Source organism: Saccopteryx bilineata, chromosome 3 (assembly GCF_036850765.1).
Source record: "Saccopteryx bilineata isolate mSacBil1 chromosome 3, mSacBil1_pri_phased_curated, whole genome shotgun sequence".
Lineage (NCBI taxonomy): Eukaryota > Metazoa > Chordata > Mammalia > Chiroptera > Emballonuridae > Saccopteryx > Saccopteryx bilineata.
In genome coordinates, this window is record NC_089492.1 from 145,883,436 (window position 1) to 145,907,280 (window position 23,845).

Sequence of the window (23,845 nt, forward strand, 5' to 3'; positions counted from 1 at the left end):
AAATGGGTCTATGGTCAAAATGAGGGGATAAGTGAGTGTGCAGTGTGAGCATGCCAGCACCCCCTAAAGCTATTCGGCTTCTTTCTTCCAGTTCCATTTACCTAGACACCATCTAATCTTTACTCTTGAGCTTTGTCTGCTGGGGAAAGCGTGTGTCACCAGCCAGCACAAACAGCTACTCTGCTTGTCAGTTATATTTTTCACTCTATATTTATGAATTGCCATTCTAGTTATAAACTGGACTCCTGTGGGATTAGTCAGAGCAAAACAATCTACCAGGATTTGATCTCTCTGAGATGAGCTGACAGAATTGAGCTGATCAGACCTTGAACCATGGTGACCCCAGTTTGCCTCCTCGCCCGGCACAGCTTTCCTCCAGCCTAGGCTGGAAGGAGCACCTGAGAGAGGCTGTCTAATGCTTAACCCTGGTGCCAAATCAACCGAGAGTCATGGGGTTCTGTGCTTACAACTTAACAGCTATTTACAGTCCTCACTCTGAGGTTCCCAGTCTCCGGGGAGAGCCTACCCATCTGACCCCACGCTTGGTAGCAAATGCAAGCCAGGGCAAGCAGTTTTGGGAACCGAGGGTGGGTGACTTCTGGTTGCAGATGAGCTGCAGATTTCATCACAAAGACATTCTAAGAAATCTGAGGAAGAAAAGAATGACTTTCCAAACCCACTCTGAATTATGTCATTGCCTGGGCTAAACTGGCCCAGTGACACCTTCTGAGTAAAAGAGGGAGAGCAGAGGCCCATTGTCTCTCACAAACCCGGGGGCCAGGATTGTTGTTATTCACCTCACAGCTCATCTGAAGAATAGGAAGCTCTCAGAAGTCAAGCTTCTTGCCCAGCATTGCATCAACTCAATGTCAGAGCCAGGTCTTGACTTCAGGTTCTTGTGTACTTTGACCTGGGTAGCTCTCCTTTCCTCACAACCAACCCCTGCAAGTCATTATCAAACAGGAGTGGTCTGACAGTTCTCCCATCCAGAGGTGCCCAGTGCATCTAGGGCCATGACACCAGCTCCTAAATCACCCAACAGTAACACATCCTCCAAACCAGTAAGTACCAAGGAGGCCCTTCCCACATGCTCAGCCCTCTGCTAGGTGCTGTACGGAAATAGTCATAGGATAAGGAACAACTCCTGCCCTAAAAAGCTAATAAAACCACGGGGCTTAAATTGAACTGGAGTGGGTCCAGAGCCTAAGTCACGGACCCAGGAGTTGAACCAGGTCTGCTGGACTCCAGGACCCATGTGCCCGCCCCTGGTGCCAGACTGACTCTCAACCACACTGCTTTGCAGTCTACAGTGTTTTCCAGACAAAGAAACTGAGGCTCAGAGAGGTGAGGTCAGTTATTCAAGACCATCCAGTGGCATGTGGCAGACTGGGGGACCTCTGATTCCAGGTGCCATTTCCTTTTGCCGTGCCTCCTTGCTTTCCTGCTTCTACAGTCTAGTTCTAAAGAGGAAGTCAGACAGGGGAGAGGACTCCTGGGTCATACCAGGTAAGTCTCATAAGAAGAATAGTGATAAAGGGCCTCCTAGGCCCTGCTGCCAGCACCCACATCAAAGAGAGCACCCACCTACTCCACCAGTTCACACCCAGTTTCCCCTACCAAAAGGGTGCTACTTACATATTCTTTAATGTCCTTCGATTTCACAGCCTTATAGGAATAATATGCAGGGTAAAGGGTGCCGAATATAAGCCTGAAGGGAAGAGAGAGAGAGAAAGAGAATGTCATTTTCATTCATTCTATTTGATGGAAAATGTCTGTTTTCAATGCCAGGAACAGTTCTCTAAGCTACAGAAAATGCTGTGAGCTTGAGTTATTTTTTACGAATGCTCTGAAAGTCTTTCGCTCCTGGCTGGGATGTGCTTAGGAACCTCCTGTTACAGCTCCACAATCTCCAGTTTGGCAACATGGAAGGATGATTTGGGTCATGGAAGCCAAAAATGGGGTGGGTGTGGGAAGCCAACCTGAGCATTTTAAGACCCCTGAAATTCAAGTCAGACTTTCCTGCTGCTGATCGCCCTGTGATGCTCTACAAAGCCCAACCACATGTTGGGCTTCCTTTGCCATTAAAGTTTCTTTAAATTTCACTCCTCTCATACTTGATTTCAGCATTTGGCAGTCAGATCAGCTTTTTAACTGTAAACCCATTCAAGCCAACCCCCCTCCTGCCACACACATCCCCACCCTGCATTAAACTGCTCCTAACTGCTTTTAAGATGAAGCAAAAATAATACCAGCGTGACTGTGTGGGCACCGGCTCTCATTGATCCATGCCCAGTGCTGCACCGGATCATTAAAGAATCTGACTCTCAGCCCTGCCTCTAAGGACCTGTGTGGCATAGCTCTACCTGACCTCTTTCTCTCCACCCTGCACCATCCCTCCACCATCCCTCCACCAACCTTCCTTCCCTCTTCTTTGTCTGGTTCCTAATGCCTGTTCATCAGACACCAGCTCCATCATGACTTGTTCACGGAAGCCTCCCCCGACCTTCCGACGAGGTCAATGCTCCACAGCACTCTCACAGCCCAGGGTGCACGTGAGCACGGAGCTCTTTTACTACTGTTTGGGTGACACTGACAGGATCTCTCCACGTACTGTAAGTGCCTCCAGGACACAGAACAGCTGTGTCATTCAACACATAGGAGCTGTACCTCCCACATAGTAGATGCTCAATGGATATTTCTAAATGTGTGAATCACAGGATCTTTAAGCTAGAAGAATGAGCCTATTGCTTTTACCTGACAGACAGTGCCATAGCAAAGTGTCAATGCAGGTACAAACTGAGGGTATAGGAGGTGTGCTTATCCCCCACCCCACAGGAGCCAACATCTCCTGTGACAACCCACAGACAGAGAGCTTCCAGGGTCCCTGCCCCACACCTGGGAAGCCCAAAGCCCTGGCTCTGTACTCAGTATTGAGAGGCCGTACAGAAAACTCACAGTGCAGATGCAATTTACCAAGCAGTGGTCAGTCTTCCCACAGCGCTGTGGCCAGGTTACACCCTGACATTCTATATTCATCAGGCTGCCAGGGAAAAACAAAGTTAACTGAACCAAATCAGTCTGGAGATGCTGAAAGGGGTGGGGGCTTATAACCTTGACTCACACAGGCCTTGCGCTCAGTGCGTCACAGGCATCCATCCGGTCAGTCCTCAGTCTGCCTTGTCTAACGTTCCATGAGCACTGAGGACTAAGGCATCCGAAGACTGGCTGATGTCTGCTGGGGACCGAGCCAGGGTGACCTCCTCCAAGCCTGACTTTTTACTACCACTGTCCACTGACTTGGAGAGCAAGGCCATCCTCTGTGAAGCCTGGGATTATTATGTGTGGGGAGCCAGGTAAGCCAGCAAAGGGGACAATGAATATCTGAAAGGAAGGGGGAAAGTAAAAGTCAAATAGGAGGAAAGAAATTTAAGAAAGAGAAGGAAGGCACCAGGCAGGCAGAGGGAACGTCCGGGGGAAGCCTGTAGGGTTCAGTTACAGGAGGGAGGTCTACCCAGCCCTTCCACCCTGCCCCCCTCCCAAGCATTCTCAGATATCAGAGAGAGTCTGCTTTCCTGCTGAGGCCTGTCCTGACCTTATCACCCTCTGAGAATTAGGCTCTTCTCCCCATGCCACATGCACAACAACAGCCCCCGTCTTAGCCCTTACCCATACCACTTGCAGTGGTATGCTCAATGTCTGCCTCTGCCACACGACATGTCCCGCAGAGCCAGGGATGGTGTCTGTCTCTTTCATAACTGCACCCCCCGAGCCTGGCAAATGCTCAGTAAGGACACGGTGTTCACTGTGTGGAGCTGCAGAGTGGTGAAGTGAAGGGCGGAGCCGTCCAGGGCACATTCATGGCCTTGGGATTGAGGTCTCAGCAGCAAGGGGGATGCCAGCCGGCAATGTTGATTCAGCACAGCCTCGGGCCACACGCCATGGCTTCTCTCGCATAGATGCCCTATAGCAGCCACATCTCCCAGGAAGGTGTTCAGCCCCTGCCCGAGGCAGCGCGTGACCGGCAGGAGAGAGACAGGTGCAAAGTCCACAGCAACTCAACAGCTGCTTGCTTTGCTCCTCTAAACTTCCATGAGCAGCCGCAGCTCTGCGTGGTCACAGAACTGGGAAGTCTCAGGGCACGCAGACAAGGAGGACTGTGCTCCATCTGCTGGGCTCCTGAGGTGGTTGCCGGTGTCCCCTACCTGACAGCGTAGGGAGAGCAAGACAAATTTCCTTTTCCAGTCCCTGAAATCTCAATGACCCTGGCAGGTAAAGGAGCACACTTAGCGTTTCACTGCCCAGGAAAGAGAGCATGGGATTAACGTGGCAAGTTCTTCTAAATCTGTTTTGAAGAAAAGAAATAACAAATGAAGCAAGTCCAAGTCAAAGAGCTGGGGACCTACGATCATGCAGACCAAGTGCCCTCGCAAGGCCCTTGCCCACCGGCCCCAGCGCCTTCCCTGCCAGCCTTGGGCTCTCACAACCAGCAGCTCTCCCCCGGCGAGCCATGCTTACTCACAGCTGTGCCTTCCTGCCTGCTCTGTCCTGCCTGAATCTTGGTGCACAATCTTCCCATAACCCACAGCTTTTATTCCCGATAAAATTCCTTTAAGATCCATCTCAAAAGTCACTTCTTCTGAGTCTTTGATCACTTGTTCCTCAGAATTTTTTGTGACATTCTTTAAGTCTATTATAGCTCTTATGTAGTAGTACTAACAAAATATTAAGACTAATAATATTAATATCACTGAGTACTACTAATGCCAGGGACCACTCCACTCACTGTATACATTCTCTTGCTCAATCCTTCCAACAACCATATGGAGTAGGAATTCTAGTCCATTTCACAGATGAGGACACTAAGGCCCAGGAGGCAACAGCCAGGAGGAGAGAGCTGGGATGTGAACCCGGGGCATCCTGAAGTCGGGCTGTCTTCTCCTGGGCTACTGTGCTGGCTGAGTCAGCCCCCCCACCCAGATGACACAGTCCTAGGTGATTAGTGAGGTGCCTAGGGCCTCACACAGCCCCTGACCAAGTGGGTACTAAAAAAATGTCTGTTGAGTGAATGAAGAAAGAATTTGCAATCTCTCTCCAAGGAGCTTAGCTCACTGATAGATTCACAAAACTCTCTACAGGTCAGGAGGAAAGCAGTAAAATACTTAGGAGGCTCAACAACTACTTAATGCTCACCATCAGCCCCAGCAGAGGGGAGGAAGGAGGTGTAAGTGCCTCTGGGAGGTGACTGGGCTCAGTGCTAACACACACCTCCCAGCTATCAGTTATCTCTGGATGGAGCCTCACACTGCACCTCCCAGCTTCTTTTTTCTTTTTTTTCCCTGAAGCTGGAAACAGGGAGAGACAGTCAGATAGACTCCCGCATGCGCCTGACTGGGATCCACCCGGCACGCCCACCAGGGGCGGGACGCTCTGCCCACCAGGGGGCGATGCTCTGCCCCTCCGGGGCGTCGCTCTGCCGCGACCAGAGCCACTCTAGTGCCTGGGGCAGAGGCCAAGGAGCCATCCCCAGCGCCCGGGCCATCTTTGCTCCAATGGAGCCTTGGCTGCGGGAGGGGAAGAGAGAGACAGAGAGGAAGGAGGGGAGGGGGGTGGAGAAGCAAATGGGCGCTTCTCCTATGTGCCCTGGCCGGGAATCGAACCCAGGTCCCCCGCATGCCAGGCCAATGCTCTACCACTGAGCCAACTGGCCAGGCCTCCCAGCTTCTGAGCTCTGCGCCCACCCTCCCTTCTCCACTGTCATTTACTGTTACCCTGAAGCCTCCGCCCCTAACTTACTGGCTCCATTTATCTGCCTGTCACATCTCTCCTATCTTTGCCCAGCCTCTCTCCTTTTGCTCCAAGTTAAAGCCTTCATCCAGGTTGCCTCCCCAACTTCCTCAGAGCTGCATAGAGAGAGGGAGCTGTCAGTCTCATGTGAACACTATTCTCTAAGGCAGTGGATCCCACATAAGAATGATTTAGTTTCCTGGAAGCCATTTGGACAATGCCTAAAACACTTTGCCACAACTGAGAGAGTGCTACTGGCATCTAATAGGTAGAGGCCAGGAATGCTGCTCAACCTCCCACAGTGCACAGGACAGCCCCAAAGAGAGAATGATCCAGCCCAAAGTGTTGACAGCACTGAGGAAAAGAGCCCCTGCTGCACTGTGCCGTCTCCCAGTCCTTGGGCCATGGACTCTTCACCTGACCACTAAGGGCAATCTAACCAGAGAGTTAAAAAAAATGCCAATGTCCCAGGCAAAACAGCAAATACTCAGATAGGGGCGGGGGGAACAATCCAAAATGGCTAAGATCACACACCTACCCCACTGGTCAAAGTCAGGGAAAACACAACTCTGAAGCTACTTACTAACCTCCTGAAGCCCTGGACCAGAGAAGAGAGGTATTACTTGCATGAGTTAACTGTAGCTGTGACACCACTTGCAGTCACTGAGGCAGGGTAGCGTTCATAGTCACCATTCCCCAGCGCCCACAGAGGAGTGATCACTAGCTAGGCGCTCAGTGACAAGCTATGGCACTGTGATTGCTAACTGAGCCCAAACTCCATAAACCATGAAACAGTATTTCTCACAGCCTTCACAGGCACGCTAGTGTCAGACAACAGCTCCCAATTCAAAGTAATGTTGAAAAAGTTTTAAATCAATGCTAGCAAAATTTTTAAAATTAATCTTTTTAATATAAGAAAACTAACAGGACTATTTGGTTTTCATACTGTGACAAAAAAATTGAATTTAAGAAATGGTATACCACATGTGGGCTTCTGGAATGCTGAATTTCTTGCCTTGTGTGGTAGTTATGCAGAATTTGGCTTAATAATTACAAATGTATATTACATTGTGCTCGTATGTTCTATGATCTTTTCTGTGTGTGTATGTTCTAGTTCATAATTTTTAAGAAATGGTGAGCCATATCCAGAAAAATGAACTTGCACAAAAAGTCTTCCAATTCACAGAGGCATGCTGCTTCCTGAGCATTAAAAGGCATTAAAATATATACTGATTACATTTTGTGCTTTTTGTTCTTAATACAATTAAAAAGATATAATTTCTAATTCTGGTACTCTGAAGGGTTTTCTAAAAGCTTATGAATCAATTGTTTTTTATTACTGTCTGTGAGAATCAACTTCCAAGACCATTTCTGCTACTCTAACAGAAGGATGCTTCCTGATTCTTGAGTTCCTGCTGACATTCCAATAAACATGCTATAATTTTAACATAAAAACTTGAAAACATGACAGGTATATTTGAAATCTCCAACGTACTCTTTCCTGATACATTCCACTCACTCTTTCCCCAAACAATCTTGATTTTGGTATTAATCATTTCCACCATGTTTTTATTAATCTTTTCTTTTACAGCTTGTTTTGTTATCTTGAGGAAATCTTACTCACATGTATTTTCTCATAAAAGTTTTAAACATTTGCTTTTCACCATTAGGTTTTAATTCAGCTGAAATTTATGCTGTGAGTTAAGGATTCAATTTTTTTCCTTTTCTATATGGATCCCAATTGTCTCAGTAATAAATGCTGAATTCTTTCCCATTGGTTTGCAGCTCCACCCATCACATACAAAGTTTTCCAATGTGTGTAGGTATTATTTCAGCTGTCCATTTTGTTCCACCGGTCCACTGTAGACAATCCCCTTCATTTCTATAGCTTTATAATAAATTCTGATATTCTTAAAATTATCTTACTTATTCTTGGCCCTTCGTTTTTCAATATGAATTTCATGATACCTTGTCAAATTCCAGGGAAAACCTTATTTGGATTTTGATTAGAATTGCACTAAATTTATAGATTTACTTAGGAAGAATCTCCATGTTTACAGCATCAGGTTTTCTCCTTATGAACACAATCTCTTCTCCCATTTCTTAGCATTCTTTAACGTCTCTTCACAATAAGTTATACATTTCTTCATAAAGATCTTGTACATGGTCTACCCCAAGTACTTCAGAAGTTTTTTGGTGAAACTATAAATTCATAAAGTTAGATTTTCTATTGGTTATACGGTATATAGGAATGCTACTGATTTTCCATGTTGATCTCAGAACCACCAAATCTTGCTGCCATCAAAGCATTTGGAGTCTCAGAGGCATCATACTAAGTGAAGGATTCCAAACTTGAGTTAACATGTTTTGTGATTCCATTTACATGTTACTCTGTAAAGAGAAAATTTACAGATACAAAAAACAGATCAGCGGTTGCCAGAGCTCGGAGATGGTAAGAAAGGCTGATCATAAAGGAGAGCGAAGGAATTTTAGGAAATGATGGAATTGTCCTGCATCTTGTGGTGGTGATTACACACTGTATACATTTATCAAACTTCAGAATTCAAACACCCAATAACAAAAATCACACTAACGAGTGAATTTTACTAAATTGAATCCTTAACTCACAATATAAATTTCAGGAGTGAATAATTACTAATTTTACTAATATCTCAACCTGACCTTAAAAAAAAAGCATTTGGAAGAATTCAGAGTCATGAGTGAGTGTGTGTGTGTCTCCAAAAGTCGACAAAGGTGACCTGGGCATCAGCCTCCAAGCTCTGAGACAACTTCTGGTATCAGAGGGTCCATGTGTGACAAAACAAAGGTACACTGCAAACATATGCACTTCCAGGGCCTGTTAATGCTCAAGCCCTGATAAGACTATCTTCAGATATGCTGTGGGTCTGGGTTCTAAACGCCCCTGAGCAAGCCTGACCTCTGCCACAGTGCTGCAGGGACTATCCTTACAGTGGTTATCCAGAAGCATAACTGGGAAAGAGGCGCAGGCTGGGCACACAGCTCAAACCTGGGATTTGGCTGCCATGGGTCCCAACATTTGGGCCTCAGCTTCTACTCTCCCACTATGACCTTATAAAAAGCTAGAAGCAGAAAATATGAAAACAGCAGAACTGGCCCACTGTGCATATTGGCTCCTTGGTGATTATATTATGATGATTTTAAGGTACTATTTATTTACTGAGTGCTCCTATGTGCCAGGAACTGTACCAACTTCTTTACAGGCATGATCACTTCTAATCTTCATATAATCCTGAGACAGATATCATTGCAGATAAGGAAACTAGGAGTTAATGAAATGAAATAGGAGGCCACACTTGAACCTAGGTCCATCTGACTCCACTGCCTTCTTGACTGGACTGCAGTGCATGGCTCAGAGCCTGCAGTAATCCACAAATGAGCAAATGAATGAATGAATGAATGAGGACCAGACAGAAGGACGAAGAGCTGCATGCTTCTTTGACTAAGAGGACTCCACTCTGGCTCACATTATATATTTACTGAGACCAGTTACACTATAATTACAGACTTCCAAGGGCATAAACTATTTACACAAACAAGGCTGTCTCTCGGTAGATCTCTGCAGAGCAGAAACAAGCCACACCCTTTTATTCTCACTTTGGCATGTGATCCTGATCACCTCTCTTTGCAGTCTTTCCTTTCCCAGGGCATTTCAGGCCCCTAGCCTATCAGAAGGTTTGGGACAGCTGACACTATAAAGCTCTTCCTGGGGTAACTCCCTTACAAACATTTCATTAGCTTATTTGCTCATTTGATCCACACCACAGCCCTCTCAGATAACTGGGGTTACTTTCCTAGATAACAAATGAGAAACAGACTCAGACTGTCCAGGGACCTGCCAAAGGCCTTTCCATTATCCAATAAGGTTCAAACTCAGGCCACCTGCCCCAAGTCCACAACCATTCTCCTCTCTTAGCACAGAGGCGGTGTGTGTGTGGGGGGGTGTTATTGCTTATTTAGAGCTGTGTGTAATCTGCGGCAAAAACCCACTTTAAATTGAATTACAGAAGTACCTCCAAACCCAACTTGTGTGCTTTTGCACAAAATGGAGCAAACATTCTACAAATTTTCAGCTCATGCTGTTAAGCTTTAAACTCTGCAATCCAACCCACTCAAATCCTGCTCAAGTATCAGTTTGAATATTTTTTAAAGTCTAAATTGTAGAAATTTCTATTCTTAAGAAATCCAGGGGTGACGTCACGGAAATGGCGCCGTGAGCAGTGCGTCCGACAGCTCTCCCCTAAATCACAACAAATTTATCAACTAGAAACAGAAAAATTTATCCTCGGAGCATTCCAGAGTTCCACACAAACTGATAGCGAAAGGACTGTTATCACTTGAATCTGAGAGACGAGGGTGTGGAGGAATCTACCACAGGGACGTTCTTTCAAACCGCAAGGAAGTGCGCCTGTGGTGAGTCAGCCCATATACTTGGGAACCGCGAGCCGCTGCGAGCGGCCAACGCAAGCCCCCACCGCGAGCCGCCGCGAGCCCCCGCGAGCCGCCGCCGCCAGCGGCTGCCGCGACCAGCGGCCGCCACGAGCCGCCCCCACCGCGAGCCACCGCGAGCAGCCGTGCGCGCGCCCGGTCCGGTTGAGCACCGCTGACGTTCCCAGCGGCCCACACACTGCGAGTGGGGGTCGCCGGCCACCGGTGCCCGGAGCGCCCCATTCACGCATGTGCCTTGGGCATTCCACGCGCCCAGGGCGCCCTGCTGGCCCACACACCCAGGGGGCTCCATTATCCTGCGCCTGGTGCGGTCCAGCCGCCAGCGGCCGGGCGAGCGGGAGAGGCTTGGGAGATTCTCTCCGTGGGCGGGGCACCTCACCCAGCCATTCAAGCTAACAATCAAGCGTTGGGGGAGGGGCGCGCGCAGGCAGCCTAAAATACCTTCGGAAACACAGCTGCGACCCAATCACTGAAATTAGCTTAACCCATGAAATCTGCGCACCCTCGGTTCTAATTGATAAGATCTCTCTCAGTTCAGCGATCCAAGACAAGAGGCGTGATATTTTTTAGTGCCTCTCGCTAAAGGGGCGGGGGCAACTTCTGATTAATAGAGCCTCCATATTCAGGGATAAACGCTAACAAGAAGGACTTGGCAGATAATAAGGTCTATACTACACTACTCGTAAGCAGAGACTAGTGCCTCTTCTTCCCTGCAAAAACAGGCTACAAAGTGTGGAAAGCCTGGGTTGAGAGGTCCAACTAAATGATAGGCGCTGAACAGTCACCTTGACAACAATTGACTCCCACCCCCGCCTGATTACACTGGAGGCCCTGACTGTCAGAGCCTTTCCCAAAGCCTTGCACTGAGTGGGGATAGAGTGGGGATTTCCCAGCTCTTTGAGCCTCTTACTCCCCAGGCAGAAGCAGTTGCAGCCTTATAGCTGGATCACCAGGCTGCTAATTCAGAAAGGGGGGACTAGGAGAGAGAATCCAGGAAAGCAAACTCTCTCATCGTTGGACCCTGCAAACGCCAACAAGCCTTTACTTCCAGCAAGACTAAAGCCAATTATATGACATTGCCATAGAATCCCATCAACTGCAAATCCCTACCTAAGAGTGACACAGGGGCAGAGCCTGGGGTACAGAGTCACCGACCAGGAAGAGGGAGAGAAAAGAAAAAGGAAGAAGTTAACCTCTCAAAATCAAGAAAAACCCACAGACTTTACAACTTGATCCACTAATTTTTTTTTTTTTGTTGTTGTTGTTTGTTTCTTCTTTTTGCCTTTATTTCCTCCACCTCGGTCCTTCTATTCTCTGCCCATCTTATGCTTCCCCTTTCTTGAACTACACTACTCATGAGTGTTGCATTTTATTTTTCTTCTTCATCCTCACCCTCTAAGGTTATACTCCAAAACACTTAACTCTCACTCTCTCCTCTTTTGTTTTTTTTTTGTTTTGTTTTTGTCTTGCTTTATTTTGTTTTTTTCTCTTCCTATTTTATTTCTTCCTTCATTTTTCTCTTTTTCTTATTTTTTCCTTTCTATTCGTTTTTTCTTTTCTCATTTTACTTTCCCCTCATATAATCCTCAATCATGAACTAATTAGTTAATTTGGGACTCAAGGCTTTTTTTTGGCTTTATTTCTCTTTTTTGCTTTTGTTTTTATTTTTTTTTCTTGTTTGTTTATTTTTGTGGCATTTTGGGTCCTCCCAACCCAAGGTCTCCATTGTATTTAGTCTTCGCTCCACTTAATACAACAGATTTTTACTTATTATTTTTATTTTTTCTTCTTTATTATTCTTTTTTGGTCCTTTTTTCTGGTTCCCTCTTACCCCTCTCATTATATCTCTTAGTTGACCATCACTTACAAGCAAATCATCTTATGCTTGTCTAAGATTTTCTTCCTTTTTTTTTTTTTTTTTTTTTTTTTTTTTTTTTTAAATTTTTTTTTATATTTTATTTATTAATTTTTAGAGAGAGAGGAGAGAGAGAGAGAGAAGGGGAGGGAGGAGCAGGAAGCATCAACTCCCATATGTGCCTTGACCGGGCAAGCCCAAGGTTTCGAACCGGCAACCTCAGTGTTCTAGGTCGACGCTTTATCCCACTGCGCCACCACAGGTCAGGCTTTTTTTTTTTTTTTTTTTTTTTTTTTTTTTTTTTTTTTTTTTGCATTTAGTAGGTCCCTACTCCCTTTTTTTTGCCCCTTGAACTCTTCACCCCAAATCAGGCCCTCCATTATAGGCACGATATTTCCCTGAGGAGGGGAGAGGAGGGAAAGAGAAGAGAGAGAAAAAAAAGGGGGAAATAATAAATTATTACTGTTTTTTTTTTGTGGGGTGTTTTACCCTTTTTTTTTTTTTTACTTTTTACTCTTTATTAATTCTAATTAGTGCTATCAATAAGACCACCCTCAGATGCCGATAAGAAAGAGGAAATCGAATATTATGGATACAAAAGAAAGAGAGGTAACACAAATAGATGTGGAAAAATCTATGGAGAAAAGACTTAACATATTGGAAGCCTTGGAGCTAAATGACAGAGAATTTAAAATAGAAATCTTAAAAATACTCAGAGATATACAAGAAAACACAGAAAGGCAATATAGGGAGGTCAGAAAACAACTCAATGAACACAAAGAATATATTACCAAGGAAATTGAAACTATAAAAACAAATCAAACAGAAATGAAAAACTCAATTCACGAGCTGAAAAACGAGGTAACAAGCTTAGCTAACAGAACAGCCCAGATTGAAGATAGGATTAGTGAAATAGAAGACAAACAACTTGAGGCACAACAGAGAGAAGAAGAAAGAGACTCAAAAATAATAAAAAACGAGAAAGCCCTACAGGAATTGTCTGACTCCATCAGAAAGAATAACATAAGAATAATAGGTATATCAGAGGGAGAAGAGAAAGAAAATGGAATGGAGAATATACTCAAACAAATAATAGACGAGAACTTCCCAAGCCTGTGGAAGGAACTAAAGCCTCAAATTCAAGAAGCAAACAGAACACCAAGTTTTCTTAACCCCAACAAACCCACTCCAAGGCACATCATAATAAAGATGACACAAACCAATGACAAAGAAAAAATTCTCAAGGCAGCCAGGGAAAAGAAGAGTACAACATATAAGGGAAGGCCTATTAGATTATCATCAGATTTCTCAGCAGAAACTCTACAAGCTAGAAGAGAGTGGACCCCAATATTTAAAGCCCTGAAACAGAGGAACTTTCAGCCAAGAATACTATACCCATCAAAGCTATCCTTCAAGTATGAAGGAGATATAAAAACATTCACAAATACAGAAAAGATGAGAGAATTTATCAACAGAAAGCCCCCACTCCAGGAAATACTAAAGGGGGTTTTCCAACCAGATTCAAAGAACAAAAGAAAACAACACCACAAGTAACAGCTCCACCAAGAACACAATAAAACCAAACTTAAACTGTGACAACAAAGGAAAAAAAGGGGGGAGAGGATGGAGATTAACAGTAGCAAAGGATGATGAAGTGCAGAAATACTTATAAGATAGGGTACTACAATGAATATGGTAGGTACCCTTTTCATTACTTAATGGTAACCACCCTTAAAAAAACCACCACAAAAACACTTGACTTAAAAAAGGTAGCAACAGAGGAAAGAAGTATGGAACACAAACAAACAAAAACAAATGATAGCAAAACAAAAGAGAAGAATCAAACTAGATACAAAACTAACAGAAAGCAATTTATAAAATGGCAGTAGGGAACCCACAAGTGTCAATAATTACACTAAATGTAAATGGATTAAACTTACCAATAAAAAGACACAGAGTAGCAGAATGGATTAAAAAAGAAAATCCAACTATATGCTGCCTACAAGAAACACATCTAAGCAACAAGGATAAAAACAAATTCAAAGTGAAAGGCTGGAAAACAATACTCCAAGCAAACAACACCCAAAAAAAAGCAGGTGTAGCAATACTCATATCTAATAATGCTGACTACAAGACAGAAAAAGTAATCAGAGACAAAAATGGCCATTTCATAATGATTAAGGGGAAGTTGAATCAAGAAGACATAACAATCCTTAATATATATGCACCAAACCAAGGAGCACCAAAATATATAAGACAGCTACTTATTGACCTTAAAACAAAAACTAACAAAAATACAATCATATTTGGAGACCTCAATACACCGCTGACGGCTCTAGATCGGTCATCCAAACAGAGAATCAATAAAGATATAGTGGCCTTAAACAAAATACTAGAACACCTGGATATGATAGACATCTACAGGACACTTCATCCCAAAGCGACAGAGTATACATTTTTCTCTAGTGTACATGGAACATTCTCAAGAATTGACCATATGTTGGGCCACAAAGACAATATCAGCAAATTTAGAAAAACTGAAATTGTACCAAGCATATTTTCTGATCATAAAGCCCTGAAACTAGAATTCAACTGCAAAAAAGAGGGGGAAAAACCCACAAAAATGTGGAAACTAAACAACATACTTCTAAAAAATGAATGGGTCAAAGAAGAAATAAGCACAGAAATCAAAAGATATATACAGACAAATGAAAATGAAAATACGACATATCAGAATCTCTGGGATGCAGCAAAAGCAGTAATAAGAGGAAAGTTCATATCACTTCAGGCCTATATGAACAAACAAGAGAGAGCCGAAGTAAACCACTTAACTTCACACCTTAAGGAACTAGAAAAAGAAGAACAAAGACAACCCAAAACCAGCCGAAGAAAGGAGATAATAAAAATCAGAGCAGAAATAAATGCAATAGAGAACAGAAAAACTATAGAAAAAATCAATAAAACAAGGAGCTGGTTCTTTGAAAAGATCAACAAAATTGACAAACCCTTGGCAAGACTCACCAAGGAAAAAAGACACAGGACTCAAATAAATAAAATCCAAAATGAAAGAGGAGAGATCACCACAGACATCATAGAAATACAAAGAATTATTGTAGAATACTATGAAAAATTATATGCCACCAAATACAACAATCTAGAAGAAATGGATAAATTCCTAGAACAATACAACCTTCCTAGACTGAGTCATGAAGAAGCAGAAAGCCTAAACAGACCAATCAGCAGGGAAGAAATAGAAAAAACTATTAAAAATCTCCCCAAAAATAAAAGTCCAGGCCCAGACGGTTATACTAGTGAATTCTATCAAACATTCAAAGAAGACTTGGTTCCTATTCTACTCAAAGTCTTCCAAAAAATTGAAGAAGAAGCAATACTTCCAAACACATTTTATGAGGCCAACATAACCCTCATACCAAAACCTGGCAAGGATGGCACAAAGAAAGAAAACTACAGACCAATATCTCTAATGAATACAGATGCTAAAATACTAAACAAAATACTGGCAAACCGAATACAACAACATATTAAAAAAATAATACATCATGATCAAGTGGGATTCATCCCAGAATCTCAAGGATGGTTCAACATACGCAAAACGGTTAACGTAATACACCATATCAACAAAACAAAGAACAAAAACCACATGATCTTATCAATAGATGCAGAAAAGGCTTTTGATAAAATACAACACAATTTTATGTTTAAGACTCTCAACAAAATGGGTATAGAAGGAAAATATCTCAACATGATAAAGGCCACATATGATAAACCATCAGCCAACATCCTATTAAACGGCATAAAACTGAGGACTTTCTGCCTTAAATCAGGAACAAGACAGGGTTGTCCACTCTCTCCACTCTTATTCAACGTGGTGCTAGAAGTTCTGGCCAGAGCAATCAGACAAGACAAAGAAATAAAAGGCATCCATATCGGAAACGAAGAAGTAAAGGTATCACTTTTTGCTGATGATATGATCCTATACATCGAAAACCCGAAGGACTCCACAAAAAGATTATTAGAAACAATAAACCAATACAGTAAGGTCGCAGGATACAAAATTAACATACAAAAGTCCATAGCCTTTCTATATGCCAACAATGAAATATTAGAAAACGAACTCAAAAAAATAATCCCCTTCACGATTGCAACAAAAAAAATAAAATACCTAGGAATAAACATAACAAAGAACGTAAAGGACCTATATAATGAAAATTACAAAGCATTGTTAAGGGAAATCGAAAAAGATACAATGAGATGGAAAAATATTCCTTGTTCTTGGATAGGAAGAATAAATATAATCAAGATGGCCATATTACCCAAAGCAATATACAAATTTAATGCAATTCCCATCAAAATCCCTATGAGATTTTTTAAAGAAATGGAACAAAAAATCATCAGATTTATATGGAACTATAAAAAACCCCGAATAGCCAAAACAATCCTAAGGAAAAATAATGAAGCTGGGGGCATTACAATACCTGACTTTAAACTATATTATAGGGCCACGATAATCAAAACAGCATGGTATTGGCAAAAAAATAGACACTCAGACCAATGGAACAGAATAGAAAGCCCAGAAATAAAACCACATATATATGGTCAAATAATCTTTGATAAAGGGGCCAACAACACACAATGGAGAAAAGAAAGCCTCTTCAACAAATGGTGTTGGGAAAACTGGAAAGCCACATGCAAAAGAATGAAACTCGACTACAGCCTGTCCCCGTGTACTAAAATTAATTCAAAATGGATCAAAGACCTAAATATAAGACCTGAAACAATAAAGTACATAGAAGAAGACATAGGTACTAAAATCATGGACCTGGGTTTTAAAGAGCATTTTATGAACTTGACTCCAATGGCAAGAGAAGTGAAGGCAAAGATAAATGAATGGGACTACATCAGAATTAAAAGTTTTTGCTCAGCAAGAGAAACTGATATCAAAATAAACAGACAGCCAACTATATGGGAACTGATATTTTCAAACGACAGCTCAGATAAGGGCCTAATATCCAAAATTTACAAAGAACTCATAAAACTCAACAACAAACAAACAAACAATCCAATAAAAAAATGGGAAGAGGACATGAACAGACACTTCTCCCAGGAAGAGATACAAATGGCCAACAGATATATGAAAAGATGCTCAGCTTCATTAGTTATTAGAGAAATGCAAATCAAAACTACAATGAGATACCACCTCACTCCTGTTAGATTAGCTATTATCAACAAGACGGGTAATAGCAAATGTTGGAGAGGCTGTGGAGAAAAAGGAACCCTCATTCACTGTTGGTGGGACTGTAAAGTAGTACAACCATTATGGAGGAAAGTATGGTGGTTCCTCAAAAAACTGCAAATAGAACTACCTTATGACCCAGCAATCCCTCTACTGGGTATATACCCCAAAACCTCAGAAACATTGATACGTGAAGACACATGTAGCCCCATGTTCATTGCAGCACTGTTCACAGTGGCCAAGACATGGAAACAACCAAAAAGCCCTTCAATAGAAGACTGGATAAAGAAGATGTGGCACATATACACTATGGAATACTACTCAGCCATAAGAAATGATGACATCAGATCATTTACAGCAAAATGGTGGGATCTTGATAACATTATAAGGAGTGAAATAAGTAAATCAGAAAAAAACAAGAACTACATGATTCCATACATTGGTGGAACATAAAAATGAGACTAAGAGACATGGACAAGAGTGTGGTGGTTACCAAGGGTGGGGGGGGGGGGAGGGAGGACATGGGAGGGAGGGAGGGAGAGAGTTAGGGAGAGGGGGAGGGGCACAGAGAACTAGATAGAGGGTGGCGGAGGACAATCTGACTTTGGGCGAGGGGTTTGCAACATAATTTGATGACAAAATAACCTAGACATGTTTTCTTTGAATATATGTACCCTGATTTATTAATGTCATCCCATTACCATTAATAAAAATTTATTAAAAAAAAAAAAAAAAAAAAAAAAAAAAGAAATCCAGATGCTGAGCTTTGGCATTAGCCTGCTCTATCACTGGACTAGCTGTGGGACTGAGGGAGCTTTTCTCAACCATCCTGAGCTGGTTTCCTTGAGGATACAGACTAAAAACACTCACCTTCAGCAGCTATTATGCAGGTTAAACAAGGAGACTACAGGTAAAACTGTTATATCCCAGAAACATTGTAGATGAATGACAAATAGTAATTCCCTTACCTTCTCTAAATACCAATTCTTTTAACCAGAAAATATTTTTCATTCAATCATTAAATATTTGTTAAGCATATACTGCGTGTCCTCGGTGCTGTGGTAGGGAGCACAGCTAACAAACAGATAACTAAAAATCATACCCACTGTGTTGAGTCCTGCTGAATGTGTCTTGAAGGAAGAGAACAGATTCCTTGACAATGACTGCCCTATGGCTGCCCACCTCCCAGCCCATACCCTCTCCCAGGGTCTAAGAGCCAGAGACCCAACTGCAGTCAGACAGTCCCCTGGGAAAAGGCTATGGTTTTCTTCTGGTAGACTTCCTCCAAAGCCCCCTACAAGGAATAGACAGTATTTGGTAAGGGGAAAGAACTGCACCATTAAAGAAAGTAGCGGGGCAATACGTGTAATTGGCTCTTTGCACTGGACTTGTGGAGGGTGGTGCGTGCTGGGTATCTGTGAGGTACCTGGGGGGTTTTCTGGGCACTTGTCTGCTCAGCTCATGCCTTCCTGGCTCCCACATTGCAGGTGCTGGTGTCATCCTGCCCAGCCAGCTTGGAGCTCAGCACAATGTGCCTGTGCCTTTTTGCAGAAGGTATCTTAGGGCTCCATGGAAGGTGAGGGGGAACAGTCAGACCTCTACTTATGCCCATCAGGTGCCATACTGGGCACTGATCCCCACAGCAGTCAGGTGAAGTCATGAATATATCCTCTTTTCACACAGGAGGGATCGGGACTTCAGTGGGTTACATTCATTCATTCAATAGATTTTTATTCAGTACCTATTCAGTGCCAAAAATGAGTCCAACATAAGATCACAGAGTTGCTCAGTGGGTGAGCTGTATCCAAACAGCCTGCCTGTCTTCAAATTCCTTGCTCTTTCCAACCCAATGTGATACCTCAAGAAGGCCAGAGACTCTATCCTCAGGGTGCTCATAAAGGAGTTGGGGTACCTGGTGTATCAGAATAAGATAGCAGTAGGGCAAAGCTTTGTGTACTAAGTATTGAGGTAAAGCCTCTGATGATGGGCCCAAGTGCCTCCTCCATTAGACTAGGAACTCTCCGAGGGCGGGGGCTGGGCCTTCCCCATCTCAGCAGCTCCAGTGCTAGGCACAGGGTGGGGAATAATGCAGTGACATGGATGAAATACCAATGTATCATGCTAAGTGAAAGAAGCCAGACTAGAAGGGGCATATGCTGCATGACTCCACTTATATGATATTCTTTTAAAAAGATAAAACTATACAGATAGAAAACAGATATATTGTCAGAGGCTGGGGTGGGGAGAGAAACTGACTACAAAAGGGCATGGGGGCCTGACCAGTGGTGGCACAGTGGATAGAGCACTGACCTGAGATGCTGAGAACCCAGGTTCAAAACCCCAAGGTTACCAGCTTGAGCATGGGGTAGCTGGCTTGAGCGTACGATCATCGACATGATCCCACGTCACTGGCTTGAGCCCAAAGGTTGCTAGCTTGAAGCCCAAGATTGCTGGCTTGAGCAAGGGGTTACTGGGTCAGCTGGTGCCCCCTGGTCAAGGCACATATGAGAAGCAATCAATGAACTACTAAAGTGCTACACTTACAAGTTGATGCTTCTCACCTCTCTCACTTTGTGTGTGTGTGTGCGAGCATGTCTTTCTCTCTCCCTCTCTCATAATAAAAAAATGGCATGGGGAAACTTTTGGACATGAAGGAACTGTTCCATGTTTATATGGATAGTGGTTACATAACTATACATTCATCAAAGCTCACAGAAGTACTCAATTGAAAGGGTAAATTCCACTGTTTGCAAACTATACCCCACTTTTTTAAATGGGAAAAAGAAAGAATGAATACAAGCAGAAGTAGATTTACAGTGAAGCTAAAGGAGTTCAACTAACATCTTCACCAAATTCTTCTTTATGACTGTTTCTGAAAAAGCTCCTGTTCTCCTCTGTAAAAGCTCCAGGCCTCATAAAACCTAGATCCACCCCTAAACACAAATACAAGAACAGATTGAAAAAGAAAGACTGATGGGCTTCCAAGGAGTCAGGTTCATGGGGTCCTAGAAAAAGGCAAGGCCTGGTTCTAGGAGACAGAGGTAGAGAAGATAACCCATGGAGGGGAGCCAGCATGGACAGAGTGCAGATGTTCTCTAAGGTTTCCAGTGATCATACAAGTACACAGGGTCCTTGGGTTACAACAGTCTCGACATATGACATTTCGAGTTTACAATGCTCACTCCCATAAAAACTTTAAAAAGTTGAGATGTGAGTATTTCAGCTTACACTGTTAGTGTTGTACTTAAGGACTACATGGGCAAATGATTGCACACGTGGAAAAATATGCAGTAACGTGGCCTATGTTTTGTTTGTATGTTCTGGATTATGATTTTACAACTGTGTTAGGATAAGTAAGTGACTTAGGCTAGGGTATGTTTTGATTAACACTAAAATTCAAGTTATGTCACTGTCGTAGGAACGAAACTGTGTCATAACCCAAAGACACCCTGTATCAGAAATTTGGTAGTCCTACACTACATGTTTACCACCCTAAACACATGTGTCATGGTGTGATCTCCTCAGCCACACCAAGCCATTCTAGGCAGGTAGAAAAGCTGTGACCTAATGGGATGTGAAAATTCTAGATGATGGTAAGCTTGTGTAGCAAGCATTTATCATTCTTCTGGCTTCCTGCATAACAATGACCCCCCCCCCACCTTGTGTATGGAAGTTTTCACCTTAGGTAACTGATGCTGAAAATGATTGATGCTCTCTTTTTCTGCTTCCCTTGCAGCAGGAATGTGGGCCTGTGGCAGACATACCTGCCCAGGTATGAACTCAGGTTCTTCTAACCCTGTCACTCAGCTAGACTAAGGCTGCATCTCTTGTGCTTACAGTCCTATGATACCATATGAACAAATACTGCCAAATGAGGTTGGTCTTGTATATTGAGTTACTGATTTCCTGATGGTTAAAATCACCCAAGTTCACAGAGTAGAATTCAGCCAAAATTTAAAAATAGTTCTGTCTTAAAGAGATATTTATACACCCATGTACATAGCAGCATTATTCACAATAGCTGAGAGAAAGAAGTAACTCAAGTGTCCATTAATAGAGGAATGAATACACAAAATGTGATATATGTATGTGTGTGTGTATAAAATTCAGCCTTACAAAGGAAAGAAACCTCAATACATGCTACAACATGAATGAACCTTGAGGAAATGAGCCAAAAAGATAAATATTGTATAACTACACTTATATGAGTCAATCTACTCATATAAGTCTACTGTTTACCTAGATACTTCTCTAGATAAGTTCAGAGAAATAGGAAGTGAAATGGTGGTTGCCAGGGGCTGGGGGAAGGGGAGTTGGGTGGTGGTGTTTAATGACTACAGAGTTTCAATTTTTAATTTTGCAAGATGAAAAAATTCTGGGTATTGGTTCCACAACAATGTAATATACTTAATACCACTAAACTGTAAAAGTGGTTAAGATAGTATATTTTATTATGGTTTTTTTTACCACAATTAAAATAAAATAAATGATTTTTATGACCCCCCAAAAATCTTCATATGAGTATTTAAAATCATCCATACTTTAAAATTTTACAATTTTATTAGAATTTAATTAGTATAGGCCAATAGCTCATTTAATCCATAAAACTTCATGCTAACAAATTTATAAGAAAACAATATATAGTCTTTCAATTATATCTGTTCTATTTTATAGTACAAAGTGATTTATTTAATTTACCAAAAATTTCAAGCAAAATCAAATTTACCAATTTTAGAAGGCATTGTAAACCTATCTCAATTCATTATAGAAGACACGATGATAGAAAATGAGTGAAAATTAATGAGCAATGCAAATATGTATGTTTTAAATGGTTCTGGTTGGATAGGGGAAAATGCTGTATATTATGTTCTGTGCAGAAGTTACACTACTAAGTATGTTCCTGATACTGAAATTTTGTTTATTTTTTTTATACCTTGATTTATTCCAGAGAGAATCTGAAGCAGCTTGGTTAAAAATAATTGTATGGCTCGTAAGAAGGGAACACAATTGCAGACCCTGGGCTTGTCAGCAGAAAGGCTTGGGCAGCTAATAAAATCACTGTTGTCATCTCACCGAAGAGCAGAAGGAGCCAGAGGAAGGCAAACACTGGCCAGACCCAACTCACTTGCTCATGGAAGAACAAAGACTGAAGCGGGGCTGTCTGGCACCTGCCCAGAATGCCTCCCTGATTAGACCACAAAAGCTGGAGAAAAGAAAGCAAGCTGGAAAACAGCCAGCTTCCTCCAGTGAGCAAAATTTCAATTTCGATAGGAGAATCTCCAGAATATTTTATTTATGAATGAGGTATGTACCCTGATTTGGGCAATAACTTTTCTTAGAGCTGGAAAGGTAACCCTTGGTATTGCTTTGAAGGGTCCAGTAGAATACTGCTTGAAAGTTAAGAAGTGGAAATAGAACAGTTTTCGTTTTTAAGAAATAAAGACATCCCTCTCATTCACCAAAGAATGAGAATTACTCTTGAACAAATGTGCCATCTGCTTTTGCAGATTTGGAGAGAATGGATAAAACTAGGTCACTAAGAAGGAGAGGAAATTCCAAGACTGAATAACAGAAGGAACTGGCATCGAGGATGGGGGAACTGGCATCGAGGATGGGGGTACAAGGAAATGTGTTTGTTTCAGAGTGAAAACAATACACATTCTCCTCATCTGTGAGTCCCACGTGGCCATGATCACAGGGTGGGCACAAGGAAGGGAATGTCCTAGTGAGGGATGTCCAGTTATCCAAAAAACAAACTAGGTCACCAAGAAAGAAAGCTTCACAGTTCGGGGGGGGGGGGTAAACGTTAACATCACATAATAACTGGTATCAACTATTGCTCTCACAGGGAACTGAGCATGGCTTTAGGTGCATGTGCAAAAACTCTATGCACTAGGCATGATTATAATCTCCATTTCACAGATTGAAAATAAGAATCAGAAAACTTAATAATTGGGCTAAGACCACACAACAAATCCATGGCAAGGCTGAACAAGAATGTGAGATTTCAAAGCATAGGTGCTAAATCAGTGATGGTCTCACTTTAGTTGTTGTTTTGTTTTTAGAGAGCAAGAGAGAAACAGAAAGGTAGAGAGATGAGAAGCATCAACTCATAGTTGTAGCACTTGAGTTGTTTGTTGATTGCTTCTCATACATGCTTTGACTGGGGGGCTCTATCCGAGCCAGTGACCCTTTGTTCAAGCCAGCGACCTTGGGCTCAAGCCAGTGATCTTGAGCTCAAGCCAGCAACTTTGGGCTCAAGTCAGCAACCATGGGGACTGGTGAAAATAGAAGAATTATTTTGGGGACCACTAAGGCAAAAATCACCTTGAGCCTAAGTAAATTCGACTAAGATCATTGGGCCTATAATATTCATACAACATCAGGGTGGTTAACTCTTGCTCAGAGCAGCATGAAATTTCTGGTGGACTGGTCCACAGACTGGTGGTTGAAAAACAATGGTC

The 23,845-nt window shown here is 42.6% G+C and overlaps 1 protein-coding gene across 12 annotated transcripts in view; it reads right to left on the reverse strand.

The window, feature by feature from the left end:
* REEP1 (receptor accessory protein 1) overlaps positions 1-23,845 on the reverse strand; it is a 137,285-nt gene that overhangs the window by 75,887 nt on the left and 37,553 nt on the right. For all 12 annotated transcript variants that reach the window (XR_010730340.1, XR_010730339.1, XM_066267635.1 and 9 more), the window contains exon 2: positions 1,636-1,708. Coding sequence is in view for 10 of the 12 variants with exons in the window: in XM_066267635.1 (XP_066123732.1) it covers positions 1,636-1,708 (73 nt within the window). In the remaining 2 variants the exon portion in view is untranslated. The remainder of the gene's footprint in view (positions 1-1,635; positions 1,709-23,845) is intronic.